This window comes from Solanum verrucosum, unplaced genomic scaffold (assembly GCF_900185275.1).
Source record: "Solanum verrucosum unplaced genomic scaffold, falcon-dt-bn FXZP01000161.1, whole genome shotgun sequence".
Classification (NCBI taxonomy): Eukaryota; Viridiplantae; Streptophyta; class Magnoliopsida; order Solanales; family Solanaceae; genus Solanum; species Solanum verrucosum.
The window spans coordinates 1,355,670-1,379,049 of record NW_026020127.1 but is presented as its reverse complement, the minus strand read 5'-3'; the positions used below and the strand labels follow the sequence as shown (position 1 = coordinate 1,379,049).

The 23,380-nt window shown below is 29.9% G+C and overlaps 3 protein-coding genes and 1 pseudogene across 3 annotated transcripts; 3 read left to right on the top strand and 1 right to left on the bottom strand.

Moving 5' to 3' along the window:
• The first annotated feature begins 4,558 nt into the window (after positions 1-4,558).
• Positions 4,559-5,212, top strand: LOC125825929 (ethylene-response factor C3-like). The gene has a single exon (XM_049505215.1). The coding sequence runs from the start codon at positions 4,559-4,561 to the stop codon at positions 5,210-5,212; it is 654 nt and encodes a 217-aa protein (XP_049361172.1).
• Positions 5,213-7,624: 2,412 nt separating this feature from the next.
• LOC125825978 (low affinity inorganic phosphate transporter 1-like) lies at positions 7,625-10,078 on the bottom strand. The gene is made up of 2 exons (XM_049505267.1): positions 10,038-10,078; positions 7,625-9,381 (listed from the first exon to the last, which is right to left on the bottom strand). The coding sequence occupies exon 2, from the start codon at positions 9,336-9,338 to the stop codon at positions 7,761-7,763; it is 1,578 nt and encodes a 525-aa protein (XP_049361224.1). The 5' UTR covers positions 9,339-9,381; positions 10,038-10,078; the 3' UTR covers positions 7,625-7,760.
• A 4,355-nt stretch (positions 10,079-14,433) lies between these two features.
• Positions 14,434-16,011, top strand: LOC125825991 (low affinity inorganic phosphate transporter 1-like; annotated as a pseudogene).
• A 4,557-nt stretch (positions 16,012-20,568) lies between these two features.
• On the top strand, positions 20,569-23,029 carry LOC125825971 (transcription factor MYB15-like). Its single transcript, XM_049505261.1, has 3 exons — positions 20,569-20,874; positions 21,511-21,640; positions 22,141-23,029. Exons 1-3 carry the CDS (start codon positions 20,742-20,744, stop codon positions 22,634-22,636), a joined length of 759 nt encoding a protein of 252 aa, XP_049361218.1. The 5' UTR covers positions 20,569-20,741; the 3' UTR covers positions 22,637-23,029.
• The last annotated feature ends 351 nt before the right edge of the window (positions 23,030-23,380 follow it).

Below are 23,380 nucleotides of genomic sequence, written 5' to 3'. Positions count from 1 at the left end.
TAGTTTAAATATTGTACTATTTATTATGATTTATAACACTTTTTTTTAAAATTTATGTCATATTATGGAATTTGAGAAGTTATTGAAATTTTTATATGATTTTAAAAATATTTTAAATTGTTAGCTATTGTGATTTGTAGTACTTTTTTTAACATAATTTTGAAAATAATATTTATTAATCTATTTGTTCTAATTTATGTGGCAGATGCAGAATTTCAAATATTAACCCTTTTTTATATGTCTCTTTAATATATTAAGTTGTTAATTATTGTATTTTATAGTACATTTTGAACCTAATTTTTTAATAATATATGTTATTTGCCATGTCCCAATTTATGTGGCATTAATTGATAGATTTGTTGGAGTCGAGAGATTTATTTTGTTAATTATTGTAATTTATAATTTGTTTTTCGTCAATTTCGTCGACTATTTTTTTTATTAATTATTGTAATTTATTGTTTCTTTTTCGTCAATTTCAAACAATATATGTTTATCATATAATCCATTTTATGTGGTACCAATAGAATTTAGAGAGTCAATTAAATTTTGTATATAAGTTTTAAATAATTAAGCTGTTAATTATTGTAATGTATAGTATTACTTATATTATTTTTAAATATATTTAAATATTATATGTTAGGTTTTTTATCCTAATTTATATGGCATTGATAGAATTTAAAGTGTCAAATAATTGTTAATTATTGTAATAGATAATATGGAGTATTTAAGTCATTTATAGTATAGTATAATTAATATATAATATGTAGTATTTAAGTGTTATATTATGGAATTTGAGAAGTTATTGAAATTTTTATATGATTTTAAAAATATTTTAAATTGTTAGCTATTGTGATTTGTAGTACTTTTTTTTACATAATTTTGAAAATAATATTTATTACTCTATTTGTTCTAATTTATGGGGCACATGCAGAATTTCAAATATTAACCCTTTTTTATATGTCTCTTTAACATATTAAGTTGTTAATTATTGTATTTTATAGTACATTTTGAACCTAATTTTTTAATAATATATGTTATTTGCCATGTCCCAATTTATGTGGCATTAATTGATAGATTTGTTGGAGTCGAGAGATTTATTTTGTTAATTATTGTAATTTATAGTTTCTTTTTCGTCAATTTCAAACAATATATGTTGTTAATTGATAGAATACTTTTAATGTAATTTTTTAAAAAGAATATGTGTGACTGTCCATGTCCCAATTTATGTGGCACATGTAAAGTTTTGACAATTAACCAAAATTTTAATACATTTAAAAAATATTTTTAAGTCGTTAAATTTTAAGTAATAAGTAATATAAATTGTTGTATTATTTATTACAATTTATAATGCTTTTAAAATAGTTTAAATATTGTACTATTTATTATGATTTATAACACTTTTTTTTTAAAATTTATGTCATATTATGGAATTTGAGAAGTTATTGAAATTTTTATATGATTTTAAAAATATTTTAAATTGTTAGCTATTGTGATTTGTAGTACTTTTTTTAAACATAATTTTGAAAGTAATATTTATTACTGTATTTGTTCTAATTTATGTGACACATGCAGAATTTTAAATATTAACCCTTTTTTATGTCTCTTTAATATATTAAGTTGTTAATTATTGTATTTTTTAGTACATTTTGAACCTAATTTTTTAATACTATATGTTATTTGCGATGTCCCAATTTATGTGGCATTAATTGATAGATTTGTTGGAGTCGAGAGATTTATTTTGTTAATTATTGTAATTTATAGTTTCTTTTTCGTCAATTTCAAACAATATATGTTGTTAATTGATAGATTTTTTGGAGTGGACTATTTTTTTTATTAATTATTGTAATTTATTGTTTCGTTTTCGTCAATTTCAAACAATATATGTTTATTATATAATCTATTTTATGTGGTACCAATAGAGTTTAGAGAGTCAATTAAATTTTTTATATAAGTTTTAAATAATTAAGATGTTAATTATGTAATGTATAGTATTACTTATATTATTTTTAAATATATTTAAATATTATATGTTAGGTTTTTTATCCTAATTTATATGGCATTGATAGAATTTAAAGTGTCAAATAATTGTTAATTATTGTAATAGATAATATGGAGTATTTAAGTCATTTATAGTATAGTAATTAATATATAATATGTAGTATTTAAGTGTTATATTATGGAATTTGAGAAGTTATTGAAATTTTTATATGATTTTAAAAATATTTTAAATTCATAACTATATATTTCAATGTACAAGATTTTGATAAAATAAAATCTTTAAAGTTAAATTATAATGTTTTTGAAATTTAAATTATTAAAACATATATAATGATTTTATAGAAAAAATAATATCATATGAAATTAAATGAAAAGGATAATAAATTCAACTTTTACCATGATAAGGTTGAAAAATATTATTTAAGTGGAAGGAGGTGGGGCCCACTTATATATTTTATATAGTAAGTATTGGACATTTGTAATGATTTAATTGGAACAATGATAGTAAATCCTAGACTCTTCTAATAGTAAATATATATAGTAACATGTATTATATATTAATTTATTAATTTAATGCAAATATCGATCAATTACCGACAAGTTTTTATCAAAAGGTACCTGAGTTCCTATAATACTCATTTTTTGTTGATTTTCAAAGGGGGTCTGTATTTGGACAATTTAAATATAAATCATTTTCATGACAAATAGCCCTTTTTTCTTAAGGTTAATGAATCCTTTACTAGATCTCCATATTCCCATTTTATTCTTTGATACTACTTTTAGATAATATATAAATAACCCAACATGATATGTATATTTTTGTTTATATGAGCTTACTTATATGGCTGGTCTCAAGCTTGAGTAAAGAAGGAGAATCGTTGAGGGTTGATTGGATATAATTTTTATTTTATAAGATAAGAATAAGATTACGTATATCTTATATTTCTCAGATATATACACTCGTAAAATTACTTTGAATTTATTGTGGTATATATTTAAAAAATTTAATGGCTATTCCTATGAAATGCCAGAAAAATATTAATGTGAACTATGAAGTAGCAATTATGATTTATCTTTAATTAAACTGATTCACATGAATCTCTCCTAAAGTGATTTCTTTCCTTTCAGGACCAGAAATTGCATCACAAAATCAAATTGATATAAAACACGCAACTCAAATTTGATGATTCATCATGTCACTCTAGTAGTAGGCTAATAGCTATAATGTAAGCAATGGTCAGTTGAACGTCCTTCGTTGAAAATTATTTTATTTTTTTTAATTTTTTATTCGATGTTTGTTATTTATATTGGCCTATTGGGACCACTTTTGTTGCGTTATTGGTGACCACACAAGGCTATTTAAAAGGTGAAACATTCACTATCCAACTTTTTTCATATTCAAGAGTTAAATTCAAAATTTCTAATTAAAAATGATCATATTAATTAATATATTAAATATTGAATACCCTTAACGAAATTTTTGATTTCTTCAGACTAAATTCTTCCTTCTATTGAAATTTCAAGATTCTAGTTAATTTGTTTTTTTTTTTAAATCCCAAGTTTTCAAACAATACGATGTGGTGGCTTAAGTTTGGGAAACATTCAAAATTCCCTAAAGTAGGATAGAACTTAAAAATCTTTGTTGTTTTTTTCATTTAATCATCTAATGTTCAATATTTATTTTATAGGTTCAACATACTGATTTTGATTCACTAAAACATCTAAGTTGGAGATAAAATACTTTGGATAAAAAATAATTTCATTTGTATACTTCGAGTTCGATACTTCTAATTAAAATGTTTGATAAATATTTTAAAATATTGATCTAGAAGTTGATTATCAAAAGAATAGTAGGAAAAGTCAATAAAACTTCTTGGTTGCAGTCATCATTCAAGACTTGTTTGACCTGGCCGCCTTGATATTAGACCACGTGTCCTTTTTGCACATTATTTTAATTATCTCTAAAATTAATCACAAGAAGCCATAAAATAATTCCAAAACATCCTCCTTGGTCACTCTTTTATTTTTGTTCTTTTTCTCACTTATAAAGTTTTCATTTTATTTTATTACTTTCTTGTGATGATAAAATAAGACACCAAATACTTAGAAAAGAGTTTTAACTTATATTTGAGTTCTTAGTCAAAATTGACGAAATTAAATGTAAATTATTTTACTCTCATATTTTAATTAAAATAGGTCAATTAAAATAGACAATACAATATAAGTTGTTATTTCATCTTTGAGATATATACGCAAAAAGTGTGAAGATATTTTTTCTGTTATTAAGTCAATTCTTTTCTAATATAACAGATAATATACCTTATTTTGATTACGATTCAATTGTATTATTGAATGTTACTTGATTTGATAGTATAAAATTTTCAAATTTATAACCAATGTAGATTTTCTTTGTGGGCCCTTCCTACTTATATATATGGATATAAAAAGAGGATCAAGCCTCAATAACTTCTCCTCATAATGGACTACTACTAAACCAAGGTAGTCACCTACTTCTTTTCAAATCTTTCTTGAAAAAAGAAAAAAGCCAAGAGAGAACACAATGAATAATTCTTCTTCTTCCTCTTCTTCTAATTTTCTCTACAATCTCAATTTCAACACTTCTTCCCTCCCATTCAACATAAATGACTCGGACGAGATGTTGCTCTATGGCCTTCTCGCACAAGTTGACTCAGACACTACCACCTTAGTAACAAATAGTACTCCCATGGCCGAGTCAACACCTTCATCAAAGGAAAAGAATTATAGAGGTGTTAGGCGTCGGCCATGGGGAAAATTCGCGGCGGAGATTAGGGATTCAACTAGAAATGGAATTAGGGTATGGTTAGGGACATTTGATAGTGCTGAAGATGCTGCTTTGGCATATGATCAAGCTGCTTTTTCAATGAGGGGTACAAGTGCAATCTTGAATTTTTCAGTTGAAAGAGTTGTTGAATCTCTACATGAAATGAAATTTCATGTTGAAGAAGGTTGTTCACCTATTGTGTCTCTTAAGAAGAGACATTCTATGAGGAAGGAAAAATTGAACAAGAAAAATAAAATCAGTAGGGAAGTTGTAAAAGATGAGAGTAATTATAATGTTAATATAGTAGTGTTTGAAGATTTGGGTGTTGATTATTTGGAACAACTTTTGAGTTCAAGTGATCATAAAAGTACTAGTAATGATGATTGCCGAGAGTCGTGGTGGGATGAATAAGATCTCTTCACTTTTTTAATCAGAGATTCTGAGTTCGAGCCATGAGAACAAAAAGTTTCACGCGACAGTTCAATGAAATATGAATCTCACATCAGTGAAGTGTGAGAACCCTGAACTCCTTATATGACTTGAGCAATCGCCTTTCCTTATGAGTTAGACCAAAATTCATTTAAAATGATGATATAAATCCATATTAATTGACGTCCCAAAGGAAGTATGTGTACATGGAATGAAAAACAAAAATTAATAGTACTATACTAATGTAACTTTTAGTGCTTGATAAATCACAGGTCCATCCAACATTTTTTTTTTTTTTACATCAATCTCTACCCTACTTTAATTGGAGACCAGTTTGTAGATTTTCCTTTTTGTGAAGATCTTTAGTGATGATGGCATGTTATTGTCAATAACTTCACTGTGATTAAGGTATTGGAAAAACACTTTTTTTAATCATTTGAATTTATTGATTCGACTAATTTAATATTATAAAATTAAAAGTCAATTATGGTGATTTTAGCATTTATAAGAAAGTAGACTTCATTCTTGGATCTTAAACTCAATATTTCTATTTAAGGATATATAAATTAATATTTATCATTCTATCACGCCTTTTGATCATAAATATATACTATTTCCTTGATCCAAAATAATTTGACTTCAAACTTTTCATTTGCTCTTAATTAATTATTAACAACTATGACATGTACCTTTTATCTTTAACTAAAAGTTTTGATTTTGATTTTAACCTTCAAGCCTTGGAAATAAAATATTTCTTAATAAGAAGTGTTTTACTCCTTAATTAATAGATCTGTTAGATATAAATTCAAATTAGTTGGACAAATGAATTCTGAATTCCAGATATTTTTCCAAAGAAGGCCGGCCACGGCCAAGAAAACGCGGTTTACACCTTAGTGGAACTATATGACGTAAATCTAAATTAATTATTTTTGGTCCAAGTCATTAGGCCCACAAATAAATTGGAAGAGATTTCACCTTAAGAATAAGTCCACGGGCCTGTGTTTCTTAAACTTGGTCCAAGCCCAAATCTCGTGAGTTAATGGGCCATTGTATATCATGTGGGCCTGACGCTTTAAGAAATATAATGAACAACTTTCACATATAGAAAACATAAAAATCATATTTATATGTATAACTATAGTTTGCATAATTGCGCTCCATAACAAATTTTATGTTTACTATGAAGTTTTTGATTTGTATAATTCGCTACAAACATCCAATTTATACAAATTGTTCAGTTTTGTATAAATTCATTTATACATTGTAATTTGTTTAATAAGATCTGTATATGTATAATTATAAGTGTATAGACGAAAATATATGTATTTGTATTTGTATACACACTTTTCTCTCGCTTTATACAAACATAAACATATTTTATACATTTTTATATCGAAATGTATAAAATGGCTAATTATATACCGAAAATGGCTAATTGTATACTGAATCAGATTGCAAAAAAAGGGGATGCTTGCTGCAAATTACAATTAAAATAAACTATGACTATAACATTTAATTTGAATTAATAGTTTGCTATTTCATACAATTTTCCCAGTAATAAATTATGGAGTTATATTTAGGGAACTTATAGAAATTCCATTAGTTTAGGAGCTAATTATTAGATACATTTTAGTTTATAATATTACAAATTTTACCATATTATAGTGCATCCAAATACATGTATCTCTAGATACAAGAGATCAAAATTGAGTGTAATTTGTTCTAGATACACTATATTCAAGTGGATTCGTATATACCTTGGATACATAGACAAATCTCGCCCGCCTTCCTCCCATCTTGCTTGTCACTCTCCTATCTATCTGGTATCCCATATATGCAAATCACTCCAGATACTTGTATTCAGTGTGTATCTAGTATGATCGCATGTATCTAGGATACATGACAATCTCCCTCCCTATAATCTCGCTCATCTCTATCCCCTTTTTAAAGTATCTGGTAGCAAAAATACATGTATATAATTGTATTTTTTTCAATATATTATAGGAAACTCTTAGTGATGATAAGATACGTAAAGTATAAACAAAATCAATATATATGATATGGATGTATCAGGTATGTCTAATAAGATAGTTTGAGCTTATATTGAATCAATTATTTTAGACCGATCAGTAAAAATTAAAGATTGAAGCAACTACTTGTAAATAATTGATTAGTTTTATTTTTTTTTCCGTCTACTAGTGTATATTGTTGATATTTTTAGTTCTACGTACTTTACTAATAAACCCTATAAGTCGACAAAATTTAGGAAAATAAAAGAAAAACTGAAAGGTCAAGTCAATATCACTCAATTACAAACAGATTTATTTAATATAAATAAATAGCAAAACCATTTTTCATTTCACAAAGAAGTGAAATAATTACAATAACACACTTGGTCACAAAAAAATAATAATTAAAAATAACAACAAACAAGCTTACACAAAACAAAGAAAAATGAAATTAAACCAACAAAAACATAAAAAAGAAAGGAAAAAAAAATACAAGTGATTTTTCCAAGCAATTGATCACCTCATGCTTCTCCAGTTATAGTTTCTTGTGATGCTTCCTCCAGAGATTTTCCTTTTGACTCTGGCACACAAAATGTACATAACATTCCTAGAGCATTGATACACCCTAGAACAATAAGTGAGTTCTTTATTCCGATACCCGTTGGGTATCCTGCATCAGTTTTCGTTGGATCTTTACTTTGGGCAGCGTATAGGAACCCATACGCTCCCACTATAGCCCCAGCCTTACCTGCAGCTGCTGAAATCCCATGACATGTTGACCGAAGCCTGGCTGGGAAAATCTCAGCCGGGACCACAAATGTAGTCGCGTTAGGCCCAAAATTCGCGAAGAAAAATGTAAATGAGTACATTACGATGAATCCAATACGGTTGGCATCCAACGTCCAATGATGGTAAGGGATGGCGATGGCGAACATGAACACAGTCATGAAGAAGAATCCCATCAATTGGATCGCGAACCTTCCAACAATGTCAATAAACGCCACGGTGAACCAGTACCCTGGCACCGTGCTACAGAGCGCAATTAAGGTTTGCGCTCTGGCAATTTTGTAAACTTCTTGAACAGCATTCATTGTTGGTGCTTTAGGGATCCATCCAACAGCGGAGAACACATCTTTCTGAAACAAATTTTGGCTGTAGAAAGCAATATCTAATAAAAACCATGTGGAACACGTTCCGAATAGGTGCAACCCATGGCGTCTAACGAATTCCCATGAAAACAGACCGAATTGATTAGTTTCATCCCTAGAAATTTGTTCGACTTTTGCTTCATCGCTTTCAATTTCAACTTGTAGTACCCTCCCCATGTCCTGCGCGGCTCTTTTCGCGTCTTTCGCGACTAGAGCCGTGTAACGAGCTGTTTCGGGCATTTTCATGCGCCAGTAGTAAGTGAGGGCAGCTGGCAACGATCCAAACATGAGAATTATACGCCAAATGTAATCGGCTTGTGGTACAGTGGATAGAGCAGCATTTTCCGCGAAAGTGGGGGCCTTATACGCGTGATCGAATCCACCTGCTGTGGCAAGTGCAACTATCCCACTGAACAAAATTCCAAACCCTTGCATAGCGAAAACTGCGGCTATGAAGGCACCACGTGTCTTTTTGTTAGCGTATTCAGACATGATCGTGGCGGATAGAGGGTAATCGCCACCAATGCCAAATCCAAGCCAAAACCTAAAAAAACATAGTGTAGTCATAACACTCTTAGGGGTATTACCGAAGGAGAGCCCTGAAGCAACGGAACACACAACCATGAGAACCAAAGTCATACCATAGACCTTTTTTCGTCCCATTTTGTCGCCTAGCCAGCCGAAGAACAGCTGGCCGGCTAGGGTGCCAACAAGAGCAACACCCGTGACGGAGGCCGCGACGACCGGAGGGAGTGTTCCGGGTTTCAAAAGATCCGGTTTGGTGTAGTATAAACGGCCAAGCAATTTAGTGACAAGAGAAATACTAAAGAGATCATAAGCATCAGTAAAAAATCCCATTCCAGCAATAATAATTGCTGTAAAATGGTAAAGTTGAGTTTTGGCCAAATCAAGTGCATTAAGCACTTGTAGATTATTATCCTCCACAGCCATAATGCCTAAATATTGTGCACTTGTTCCAAAAGTGCAAAATTATCTGCATTTGAAGACACAAAATTAATCAAAAGGAATTAAATTAACCATAAAAAAGAACATGACTGTTAAGAAAAGACCCAAAATCGAACAAAAAAAAAAGTCGATTTTAGCCTTAATATTTCTAAAAAAAAATATATAGTTTAACCAAATTGACCAATTTGGTTCTTTTTTTCGCAAAAAAAAGAAGAATTTAAACAGTAGAAATAAAAATTAAAATCATAGTGTTAAATTAGCAAGCACCAATGGTCTAGTGGTAGAAATTTATCTTATCTCGGTAAATCTAGGTCTTTGATTCTCTGGTGCATTTTATAATTATGTAACGTTTTGACTTTTTTTTTTTGGTAAAATTTTGACTTACTTAGACATCAAAACTTCACATTTAATGGAAAAAAGGTTTAAGATGGCAAGAAAGACTTTCAAAAATTGTGATATTGAACACGTGTAATATTTGTGAGTATAAAAGTTTCTCATGATTAGAGGTAAAACAAAAAGTCTAAAGCTAAACGATTTATAAATATAAAAATGTATTGTTTTTTTCTAAAACAAACTAATATGGAAATAATGTAACATAAATAGAAATGCCATCTACTATATGAACTAGCTAAAATTCAAAAGAAACTAATCATGTATTAACTGAAAAAACTACATTTAAGTTACCTTCTTCTTCTTTTTCTTAAAGATTGTGCACTTAATTTTTGTGACCTTTGGAAAATTAATGGGTTAAACTTAGGGAAAATTGCAACTACTTATAAGGTTTGTTTAACTAATACCATTTCAGACATAGAGAGAATAATCTCCGGAATAATATGGGGATATGCCATTATATCATGTCAACAATCTTACTATTTTAAGTTATGCATGACATTAATAACTATCGTTGCAATTTTTTCATTTGAGTATTAGCATATAGTAGTTGTCGTTGAATTTGTCTATGATAAGAGAGCTTAAAATGCACACCATTATCTATATTTTAGATATTCCATCTTATTATATTAAGTCAACCAAACAAATCACTTTGTTTATTACTTTTATCAGTTCAAATTGTGTCACACTTTTTTTTTAATCCGTCTCAAAAAGAATAATACATTTACTCTTAATGAATGATGTATTGCCATATAAATGGTCAATAAGTGTTTTAGACCATAAATTTCAAAAGGCTTCATTTCTTTCGTAAATTTTATGTTATGTCAAATTGTGCCACACAAATTAAGACAGACGAAATATGTTTCTATGGTGTAACTATCTGATATCCGAAACTCATAACTTTTACAAATCAAATTCGTATTATGTAAGACTCATTTAAAAAAAAAAGGCTTCCTAATAGGAATTCTCCATTTTAAGCGTTCTAACTTGAGAGCTTTGGCGGAAGGTATATGGACTCATTTAAAAAGAAAGGCTTGTTAATTTCAGCCATCATTAGAAATGTTATTGAAAAATAGACAATTTTTAAGGCGAAAATAACATTTGGACAAAAATACCCCTTACTAGATATGGAACAACTCTTGCATATTGCACTGGAGTTTGAAACTTTGACAAGTAGTGGAACACCAATAAAATATATATGTTAGAGTTTGAAAATTTGTTTGAGGTTTAAACTCGATGAGCGATTCGTGGAGTTGAAACCTTTAGCAATTCAAATTTAAAAAATAATTCACGTAGTTAACTTTTTTATAATTACTCGATGAGATATTCGTGGAGTTGAAACTTTTAGCGATTCAAATTTCAAAAATAATTCGCGGAGTTAGGTATAAAATTTTTCTCTGAGTTTGAAACTCCATGCGTAAGTGATTTATGGTGTTCATTCTTTAATCAATTCAAACTCTAGAAATGATTTATAAAGTTTAAATTTTCATAATCTAAGTATGATTTCAAATGTAATGATTTATGGAATTAAAACCTTCACTAGTTCAAATACCAAGAACGATTCATAGACTTCAAAGTAGAAGTTTTTTTTTGGAGTTATTCGTATTATAACTAGGGTATTTTTTTAAAATCAAGATCTCATATTTCACATTAAAAGATTGATAAACACTATGTGATTTTGAAACGCTGACAAAAACTTAATTAGCAGCCGAAAAATGGTTGTTTGCTTCCTCCATATTAATATGGATCGGAACTCATCCACTCCATCACATTTTTCGATGAGATCATTTTAATTTCTTTTCATTTCTCTATGATCCATCATATCTCATCAATAATTGTGTCTTAATATTCATATAGACTTTTGATATTTCTTTTGTATAGTTGCTTTCCAATTGGACCATGGCCTTAATCAGTACTTAGCATACATTATCAATAATGCATCGTTTACTTCTTTGATCAAAGATTATACCATGAAAAAAAAAGGAATTATTTTATCTTATTTCCAATTATCAATCACTTTCTTGAAAGATATTTTATAACTTAATAATCAAAGTCAGAGGCCTGACGCAATTTGGATAGTTAACAATTTGTAAATATCTCCATTTGCGTGCGCGGTTAGCATTTGCATGTGGAGAGAGTGATATTTGACTAATTATGTTATGTGAGAAAATATCTCACAATAATAGAGGCAAATTAATTGCTAGTGGCACTATTTATCGAATGTGGTGTAAATGATGAGATTTCTCTTTTCTTAATCAAAGGTCTTGATTTTGAATTTTCGCTCAAAAAAAAATTCTTGATAGAAAATACTACGTACCCTTGAATATGCCCTATCCAATACGAATTTGTATTAGTCTGTATATGCCTTGACATCAGGCGAAAATGTCTAAACGTGCCGAATTTAGTAGCTGCTTTGGAGGTGAGTTATACATGAATTAAATTCGTATCACGTTTGGTAGTTGATTATATTAGAAGGTAAGTTATTCATTTATGAAATTAATATGGTGCTTAATTTGTAATTTAGAAACTCGTGCAACTAATACATGTATAAAGTATAAGAGAATCTTTATACTCCTTTGTTCCTAATTACTTGCCCACTTTTGAATTGACATACCTATTAAGAAAACAACGATTGACACAATGAGTTTACCATTTTACTCCTATTAATTATGAAGTGAATGAATTAAAAACTTAAGATTTTCAAGAAGTTCTATCTTTTTCAAAGTAATTAATTGAGGGTATAATAGGTAAAACAAATTGTCCTTTCTTGATTTGTCAAAATGGACAAGTAATTAGGGACAACTAAAAAAAGAAAAAGTGGACAAGTAATAGAGACAAAGGGAGTATTATTTTATGCAAAATTGAAAGTGGAATAAGTAATACATGAATAATTGAAACCTGCACATACAATTGATTCTGACATAAAACAATACATAAATTATCATAAGTGAAACCTGTACATACAATTGATTCTGACATAAAATTATACATAAATTATCATAATTGATTCTTATATTACTAATATCTGCATAACTTTAACTAGCTATCAAACTACCCCTCGCATATTTAGGGGTTAATAAGTAGTAGATTTTGAAATACAATAAGTATAATCATAATTTATAGGTTTGCATATTTAAGTAAAAAATGTCTGAATTTAGGTCTTGTTAAGGTCATATATAACTTCAGTAAAAAGTAAAAATACAAATCTAAAGTTGGTTTTGATCACAAGACATCAAAATTCAAGACGTCTGAGGAATATTTGGCATTCACAAGGTCACACTTTGAAGGTAAATACCCCCATCTTATAATATTATCCATGGTCTAGATATTCACACTGGGATTAAGTCTCCCATGATCGGTTGGTTGGTGGTCTAGTGTGATTAATGTGTTGGGTTGGTGGCCTAGTGTGATTAATATTTTGTTTTTTATACGAACCTGAATAATTTTTATTCTTGGGCTAGATTTTCAGATCAAGTTAAATTTAAGATTCATTTTCTTATCCGTTCAAAAAAAATTGATCACTTATGTATTTGAAAACAATTTAATTGTAACTTTCACGTTTTGTTTTTAATGATATGTTTTTCTAGCATGTTAATAGAATAAGTTTTAAAAGTATTTTTCTTAGGGCACTAACAATTTTGGATTTTTTTTATTTGGTGTCCAATATCTGCATATTAAGCTGAATTTCACACGTTTTCACATGAAGTTCAGGTGAATAAACTTTTTCCGAATTTCAATAAGTAAAACACATAATTAATTTAATACCTAAATCTTCCTCAAATAAACTTATTAAATTTGAAACATAAATTTCATATATCAAAATGAACTTGCAACAAATGGTGACTTTCCATTGTTGTGTCAACCCATTTGTTTTCAAACTTTTCGACCATGCAAATGCTAACTGCACACGCCAATGCAAATATCTATACAAATTGTATTTAATTACCAAAATTGCTTCAAGCCTCTGACTTTTATTATTGAACTATAAATTATTTTTCAAGAAAGAGATTGATAATTGGAGATAATATAATTAAGACATCGTTTTAATTCATTTTATTTTTCCAGGTAATCTTTAATCAGAGAAGTAACTATGCCTTGTTGCTAATTATAATTACTCAAGGTCATTGTGTAAAAGAAGTGGCAGAGTCCAAACAAGACCTCTGATTAAGCGTGGAGATATACATCAACAATCTTACCACACCTCTCTAATGGTAATTATGGAGCCTCACACCGTTGGACAATCCTTATCTCTCGAGTGAACTTTAGGAGTTGAGTTAAACCTATAATCTATTTTTTTATCAGTAACTTTAATAAAATGATTTATAGTCACATAAACGTTACGAAAGGACTGTATTTTACAAATATAATATCAAGCTATAAGAAGACTTTATGTTAAAATAAAGATAATGCTGTGCATTAATTCAGAAGATTAACAACTTGCCAGCATATTGAAGACAACTTCAAAGACTTGACTAAATATATACTAATACTAAATTAAATTGTAGTAAAAAATTGTAAATTTAGTTATGCTAGTATGAGCTTGACATGATATAAAGGTATATGCCCATAATATTCTTGAGATTATTCTTTTTGTATTAGTGTAACAAACCTTATAAGTAGTTGCAATTTTCCCAAATGTCAACACATCAATTTTCACCAAAATCAAGAAAGTGCACAATATTTAGGCATTATGGCTGTGGAGGATAATAATCTAGAAGTGCTTAATGCACTTGATTTGGCCAAAACTCAACTTTACCATTTTACAGCAATTATTATTGCTGGAATGGGATTTTTTACTGATGCTTATGATCTCTTTAGTATTTCTCTTGTCACTAAATTGCTTGGCCGTTTATACTACACCAAACCGGATCTTTTGAAACCCGGAACACTCCCTCCGGTCGTCGCGGCCTCCGTCACGGGTGTTGCTCTTGTTGGCACCCTAGCCGGCCAGCTGTTCTTCGGCTGGCTAGGCGACAAAATGGGACGAAAAAAGGTCTATGGTATGACTTTGGTTCTCATGGTTGTGTGTTCCGTTGCTTCAGGGCTCTCCTTCGGTAATACCCCTAAGAGTGTTATGACTACACTATGTTTTTTTAGGTTTTGGCTTTGATTTGGCATTGGTGGCGATTACCCTCTATCCGCCACGATCATGTCTGAATACGCTAACAAAAAGACACGTGGTGCCTTCATAGCCGCAGTTTTCGCTATGCAAGGGTTTGGAATTTTGTTCAGTGGGATAGTTGCACTTGCCACAGCAGGTGGATTCGATCACGCGTATAAGGCCCCCACTTTCGCGGAAAATGCTGCTCTATCCACTGTACCACAAGCCGATTACATTTGGCGTATAATTCTCATGTTTGGATCGTTGCCAGCTGCCCTCACTTACTACTGGCGCATGAAAATGCCCGAAACAGCTCGTTACACGGATCTAGTCGCGAAAGACGCGAAAAGAGCCGCGCAGGACATGGGGAGGGTACTACAAGTTGAAATTGAAAGCGATGAAGCAAAAGTCGAACAAATTTCTAGGGATGAAACTAATCAATTCGGTCTGTTTTCATGGGAATTCGTTAGACGCCATGGGTTGCACCTATTCGGAACGTGTTCCACATGGTTTTTATTAGATATTGCTTTCTACAGCCAAAATTTGTTTCAGAAAGATGTGTTCTCCGCTGTTGGATGGATCCCTAAAGCACCAACAATGAATGCTGTTCAAGAAGTTTACAAAATTGCCAGAGCGCAAACCTTAATTGCGCTCTGTAGCACGGTGCCAGGGTACTGGTTCACCGTGGCGTTTATTGACATTGTTGGAAGGTTCGCGATCCAATTGATGGGATTCTTCTTCATGACTGTGTTCATGTTCGCCATCGCCATCCCTTACCATCATTGGACGTTGGATGCCAACCGTATTGGATTCATCGTAATGTACTCATTTACATTTTTCTTCGCGAATTTTGGGCCTAACGCGACTACATTTGTGGTCCCGGCTGAGATTTTCCCAGCCAGGCTTCGGTCAACATGTCATGGGATTTCAGCAGCTGCAGGTAAGGCTGGGGCTATAGTGGGAGCGTATGGGTTCCTATACGCTGCCCAAAGTAAAGATCCAACGAAAACTGATGCAGGATACCCAACGGGTATCGGAATAAAGAACTCACTTATTGTTCTAGGGTGTATCAATGCTCTAGGAATGTTATGTACATTTTGTGTGCCAGAGTCAAAAGGAAAATCTCTAGAGGAAGCATCACAAGAAACTATATCTGGAGAAGCATGAGGTGATTAATTAATTGTTTTTGGAGAATTAAGTTGTAATTTTGTGTGATGACTGATGCAAGTCTTGTAATTTTGTTTTTTTTTCTTTCTTTTTTATGTATCTGTTAATTGCTTTATTTTAAATGAAAATATTGATTCAAAATATTAAATTGACATTCTTTTAACAAATGTTTGATGTTTATAGGGCACCAAAACAACCATTTAAGAACTCATCATCCATTCGATTTAGTAAGTCAATACTAATGAATTTCATCTTCGAGAATGATCACTCAACTGTAGCAGTAGCAACGGGAAGATTAAAGCAAATTTCAACCCCATAAAGAAAAACAATAGATGTTTTCAAGAAATTTCAATTATACAACGTACAATTGAAAGAGCTACAAGCAACATGTTTAATCTCCAAAAAATGAAAAATGTAGAAAATGATGAGATTTAGTACCATCGAGTGTAATAATAAATCGGACTAGATTGAGATCAATCCCACGAAAGAATATGGTGTATGTGAGAGTGTCAAACATATGCTATTCTCTATCCTTTAATCAGAAGTCTGGAGTTCATCCTTCATAATGAAATTGTCTTTGATATTCGAAACACTTTATTCTCAAAGTGAGGTTTTCGGACAGTTCTTTAGGATTAGTCAGTTTTAAATACGGATAAGAAACCAAAATAAAATAGAGACAAACGAGAGTCAGCTATATATGTACACTTAATTAGCACATGACGTGAATGATTAGCAGTCTGCACGACTATTTTATTAGCTGAATATGCCCTAATTAATTAATTTTTAAAATGGCCCACTAGATTATCTTACTTTATTTTTTTTAAGAGCAACTTTCACATATAGCAAACATAAAAATCATATTTGTATGTTATAGTTGTAGTTTGCATAATTGCGCTTCATAGCAAATTTCATGTTTGCTATGAGACTTTTGATTTGTATAACTCGCTACAAACATCCATTTTTATACAATTTGTTCAGTTTTGTATAAATTCATTTATACATTGTAATTTGTATAATAAGATCTGTATTTGTATAATTATAAGTGTATAAGACGAAAATATATGTATTTGTATTTGTATATACACTTTTCTCTCTCTTTATACAAACAAAAAAACATTTTATACATTTTATATCGAAATGTATAAAATGACTAATTGTATACCGAAAATAGCTAATTGTATATCGAATCAGATGGCAAAAAAAGGGTATGTTTGCTGCGAATTACAATTAAAATAAACTATGGCTATAACATTTAATTTGAATTAATAGTTTGTTATTTCATACAATTTTCCTTTTTTTTAATTAGCAGTATCTAAATCCAAATCATTGACTTTTTGACAATACTTTAAGTTAATTACTTCTAATTCAAGATTAAGGATAACATAAAAAAATAGTTTGATTAGTATATACGATGGGTATCTCTATTTTATTGAAGGAATGAATAAGGTGCGCGTCTACTCTTAACTAGAGGACGTGAGTTAAAATTTTGAAAATGATAATTTAGGCGGGTCGGTTTCCATCCCATTAAGGTCCAACCTCAGGTTTTTAGCCCATGCCTTCTTGGCCCAGCCCATTAAGGGTATCTTCGTGAGGGCCTGCTATTTAATTTTAATTTTGGAAATATTAAAGGATTTGTGTAACACTATGAGATTTGTGTAAAATTCTCAATTTTTGTCTTGAGCTTTTTTGTTTCGAAATCTTCCTCTTCTACCACCTCCTCCTCCTTTGTATTTGCCACGAGCTTTGATTTCGTTTCATATTGTGCAACATTTAAGATAGAATTAATTAATTTTTCCTGTTTTACCTTTCTACTAAATCTTTTATTGAAAGTGTAAATAAGTTTGTAAAATTTTAAAAAAGTTTCTTACAAGGTAAATTAGTAACATTATCCTTCTTACTTATTTCTTACTTTCTCCGTCCCATTTTATGTGTCACTGCTATTGTTGTTGCTGGCATAGGTTTTTTCACTGATGCATATGACCTTTTCTGCATTTCTTTGGTCACTAAATCGCTCGGTCGCATTTACTATCATCGCGATGGTTCACCAAAGCCCGGAGATTACCCTTTATCTGCCACGATCATGTCTGAATACGCTAATAAAAAGACTCGTGGCACGTTTATTGCTGCTGTGTTTGCAATGCAAGGTTTCGGAATCTTGGTTGGTGGAATGGTAGCTATTGTTGTATCCGTTTTGTTTAATGCAGGGTACCCTTCCCCTGCATTTCAACACAATGCTGTTGCATCTACCGTCCCCGAGGCTGATCACGCTTGGCACGTGATCTTAATCCTCGGGGTTCTCCCTGCTTTACTAACATATTACTGGCGGCATCCAAACAAGACTGATTCTGGTTCCCCTCCTGGTATTGGTGTGAGGAATTCTTTGATTGTTTTAGGTATAGTATTAATTTCTTTGGAATGTTGTTTACATTGTTGGTACCAAAATCTAAAGGGAAATCATTGGAGGAAATGTCAAAGGAAAATGAAACTTCAACATGATGATGTTTTTAATTTGTATCTTGGAGGAATACAAATTTTAGTCTTTTGATTTTATTGTTACCTGTTGTTTCGCTCGCTCTAGTACTTTGAATCGATTACCATGTTATTCGTTGGTGCTATTGTTCTCTTTCTCTTTTGATTTTAGCATGGGTTTTTCATTACTATATTTCTTCCCATACTTGATTTTGATATGTTTTGCTTGAAGTGATGATTTATCGGAAATAACCTCTCTATCTTTATAAGATAGTCGATATGGGTAAGATTGTGTGTATATCACCTTCTCCAAACTTCATCTGTGGAATTATAGTGAATATTTTAAGGCTTTGTTATTTTCTTTTTCTTTTATAACCATTTGATGGTATTTGTCTATGTCCTGACTAATCTAGATTCGCATCATGTAGAATTTATAAGTTTTGATTACTACTTATATTATTGAAACTCTCTAAAAATGTTATCACATACATATCAAATCTATCAAATATACATTACTTTTCGAGGATTCGAAAATATCGTTTTTCGAAGAAGTTTAACTGGCTTAGCTCACTAGTACCACTAAGGAAACGCACATTCGTGTGCAAGTGTGAAGCTGTCGCCCCAAATACTTGACTTTGACTAATTGGTCAAACTGCTCTCTTTCCTGGCACCCTATTATCTTAATCCATAATTTAGCAATAATGATCAATGGTTTGATTTTTTGTTCCTCATAATGGTCAATGCTTTTTTTATTTTATTTTTAATTAAAAAAGAGTTACTCCCTTCGTCCCAGGAATATTTAGTTCAGAACCTAATTATTATTGCGTATTAACTTGAATTTATTCTAACATATATAAATTTAAAATTCTGAATTCACCTCTGAATTTAAAAAACGTCCACGTTAAACATATAGAACATGTGGCAATTTGATGCTCACTATATTTGATGAAATTTATGCGAGTTGAACTTCTTTTTTTTCTTCCAAAGGGAACCAACGGGCAATGGGTAACGTGTTTGGAAATTATTGATAATGATTAATGACAAACTCAATGAATCTAAAGGAAAAGTATTTTAGGAAAAAGAAAGAAGCTAAGGTGACAACATTGAACACAAATACTATTCGTCTCATTTTATGTAAAAATGTTTATTAAATAATTCAAATAGTCGTTCATCTAATTATTTAAGTTAAAAATAATAAATAAATATGTATAATTAATATATGATATATGTATAATCGTGTATAATCAATATATAATATATGTATATAGACTGACAAAAGTAAACAACAAAACTATAGTGGAGTGTGTGTAAAGATTGTGAATAAAATTTAATAAATCAAAGAAGGTTTTTAATTCGCAAGTCACTTACATGTAAATAATCTTATGAGTTTATTGGTTGATTATTTCAACTTTCACTTCATTGATGAGAGTTTGATTCTCCATTTTCTCCATTTATATATATAAAAAAAGGTAAAAAATATACCTAAAGTATCATGTTTTTTTCAAGTTTCTTATTTGAATTATTAATTATGTGTGGTTGTTACTCGAATTACCATCAACTATTTATCATAACACATTTCAATTACCAGTTGTTTCCTTTTCCTACCGGAGTATCATCGTTATTATTCATGTAGGAAAATAGAACAATTAATAGTTGAAGTATATATGTTTTGTCAAATAATTGATGATAGGTTAGGTACGAAAATGATTGATACTTGATAGTTCAGATATGAAACAAAAAAAATAAAATATTTTATGTATTTTTTTTATTCTTCACTCCTAAAAAACAAAATATATATATTTGCAATATTTATTCTTTATTCTTTAAATACACCACAAAATAAATTTGCTATAGCTGAAAAACCACGTAAGAAATACGTAAGACATGAAATAAAACGCACATTTTCCCCCATCCCTTTTTTATGGTCCACACACTTGCATTATACAATATCTAATTATGTTAATTATTTTAAATGAAAATAAATACAAAAACACACAACTTCATGGAAATTGCAAGAAAGGACTTTTTGACCTTTGACTATTCTTTTTATTTCTTTCAAAATATATGTTAATATAAATACCCATTCTTAGCCTTCACTAAACACTTCAACCATTTTCTTTCTTTTTTTTCACTGAAACTGAAGAGTGAGACTTCTAATAATTTCTCTCACACATAAAAATTTGAAGAAAAAAAAAGAGAGAAAGAAGTTAAAGTTATTTCTTTTTAGTCTGTTTCAAAAAAACGAGTGAGAAAAAAGAAAAATGGGCAGAGCACCTTGTTGTGAGAAAACGAGCTTGAAGAAAGGGCCATGGGATCACGAAGAAGATCAAATTCTCATCTCTTACATTAATAAAAATGGTCATAGCAATTGGCGTGCGCTCCCTAAACAAGCTGGTACTTGCTCAAAAATTACGATATATTCTGTTTGTTTCAATTTATGTGACGTTATATTCATTTTGACTTTCGATATGTTATAATATAATGTTAACTCCCTTTCTAAATTTGCAAATATTTTGACTATAAAACATGTTTGATCAATTTTTTTGGGGAAAAATAAGTACTTTTGAGTAGGAGTAGGAGTAGTTCTATTTAGAAGCTGAAAAAAAAGAGAAGTTTTTTGTGATAGGACTTTGAGAATTTTGGTCAAGCATAAATTCTTGATCTAATATTAATAAAAAGTATTTTTTTTAAATTAATTTATCGAACACAAATTGTTATTCTCCAAAACTACATTTTACATGAATAATATGTCAGATTTAGAACTGCAAATTTTATTTTTTTAAAAATTGTTTTGCTTAAATTTTGTGCCCCATCAAAAAGTAGTAATAACTATTTTATTGGCCTATTATGTTTACTAAAAAATTGATGAAGAAATTATTAGAAAAATATGATGGAATTGGAAGAAAAAAAATGTTTTCAAAGAATAAAACCTAAAACCTATTTTTGATTTATATATTTCTTGAGATTTTGGAAAATAAAACTCATTTCTGATATTCATTTTGCCTTTTTTTTTTGTTTTTGTTTATTCAGGATTATTGAGATGTGGAAAAAGTTGCAGATTGAGGTGGATGAATTATTTGAGTCCAGATATAAAGAGGGGAAATTTCACCAAAGAAGAAGAAGATAATATCATCAATTTACATGAAATTCTTGGCAATAGGTTAGTAATTATTAATTACGAAATTTGTTGCTAATATGTTGCTTATATATAGTCGATTAACATAATTTTTAAATAAATTTATCATTATGTTATTGTTAATAGGATTAACGATAAATTTTATTAGTTAGTGAAAGATGTAATAGTCCATCTCTAATTTTTATTAAGGGATTCGAAATGTGAGGATCATAGTCATACACACTTTGATCACATGTCCTTATGCCCATGTTTTTTTTTAAAAAATGGTGAAAAGATTCGTTTAGATAAGTTGGTAAATAGAATATTAATGATAATTCTATTAGAAAATCTATGCAATAGAAATATATGCATTAATTGTAATTAAAAATATGAATGTAGATGTGACATAGACCCCTATTTCCCTAGATTTGACATTATAAATATAATATATTTAACTAAAATCTCAAATATCAATGCACTATTTAATTATAAAGATTTTTATATTATACCCTTATTCTAATTAAAAAATGATTTTTTTTCTTTAGATGGTCAGCAATAGCAGCAAGATTACCGGGAAGAACAGATAATGAAATAAAAAATATTTGGCACACCCACTTGAAGAAAAGGCTAAAAGATTATCAGTCTCCTCAAAGCTTCAAAAGACACTCCAAAAAAATTAATCAAATAAATAATTGCATACATGCTCCTAACTCACCAGAAATATCGTCTAGCGAGACGTCAGTCATGACAACCGATTCATCATCAATTGCCACTTTTGATACAACGATCGACGATCAAGTAGTGATTAACCAGGAAGAAATGGACTCATCGGAGTATTTTGCTAAGATCGATGAGAGTTTTTGGACAGACGAATTAGCGACAGAGAACAACTTCAATTTTGTTACTACTATGGATGGTGAAGAATTTCAAAGCTTAGACATATTTAATAGTACAACAATTATGGAGGATGACATTGACATGGACTTTTTGTTCAACTTTTTCATAAAGACTGAGGAATTTTCAGAATTACCAGAACTTTGAGGGGTCAATTTTGGGTTTCATCATAAATTGAGAGTATGACAAGTTTGAAATTTTTTTATGTGTTTTTTCTTGACCATTAAATATGGGGAGGACCACCAAATTCTTTTATTATTTTATTTATTTTGAGATTTGAACTTCTTTGTTTTTAGTTTTAACATATAGTAATCAGTAGATAGTGGAAAATACAATATTGGCATGTGAAATAATGCTAATTATACAGATAGAGACATATTGAGGGACCTTATGTATGAAAAAAATATTTAAATCTATTGATCGGTCATGTCATATAGGCCCAACCAAGTTAGACATTCAATTACTCTGATATCCGTAGAATGCAATACTTGATATATGAATTAGAAAAATGAACAATCAAACATATTTCTCGATTCACTCAAAAGATTAATTAAACACCTGCCTTTTACAAGAGGCATTTTTTTTATTATTCTCTCACCAAACAAATCCTAACATAAAAGATAGGATTTTTGAGACCCTACATTATTTGATTTATTTTTACATAATAATGTTACATTTAGGCATATTGCCTGCTAGACCTAGCTCTTGGTCCAAAAACACTAAGGGGTCGTTTGGTTTGAATATGAGTTATGATGGGATAAGTTATGTTGGGATAAGTTATGTTGGGATTAGTTATGATGGGATAAGTTGTCCTGGGATTATTTCTTATTGAGTGTTTGGTTTGTTATATTCAAAATAATATATATTGATAAATTTTAAGAACAAGTTGTT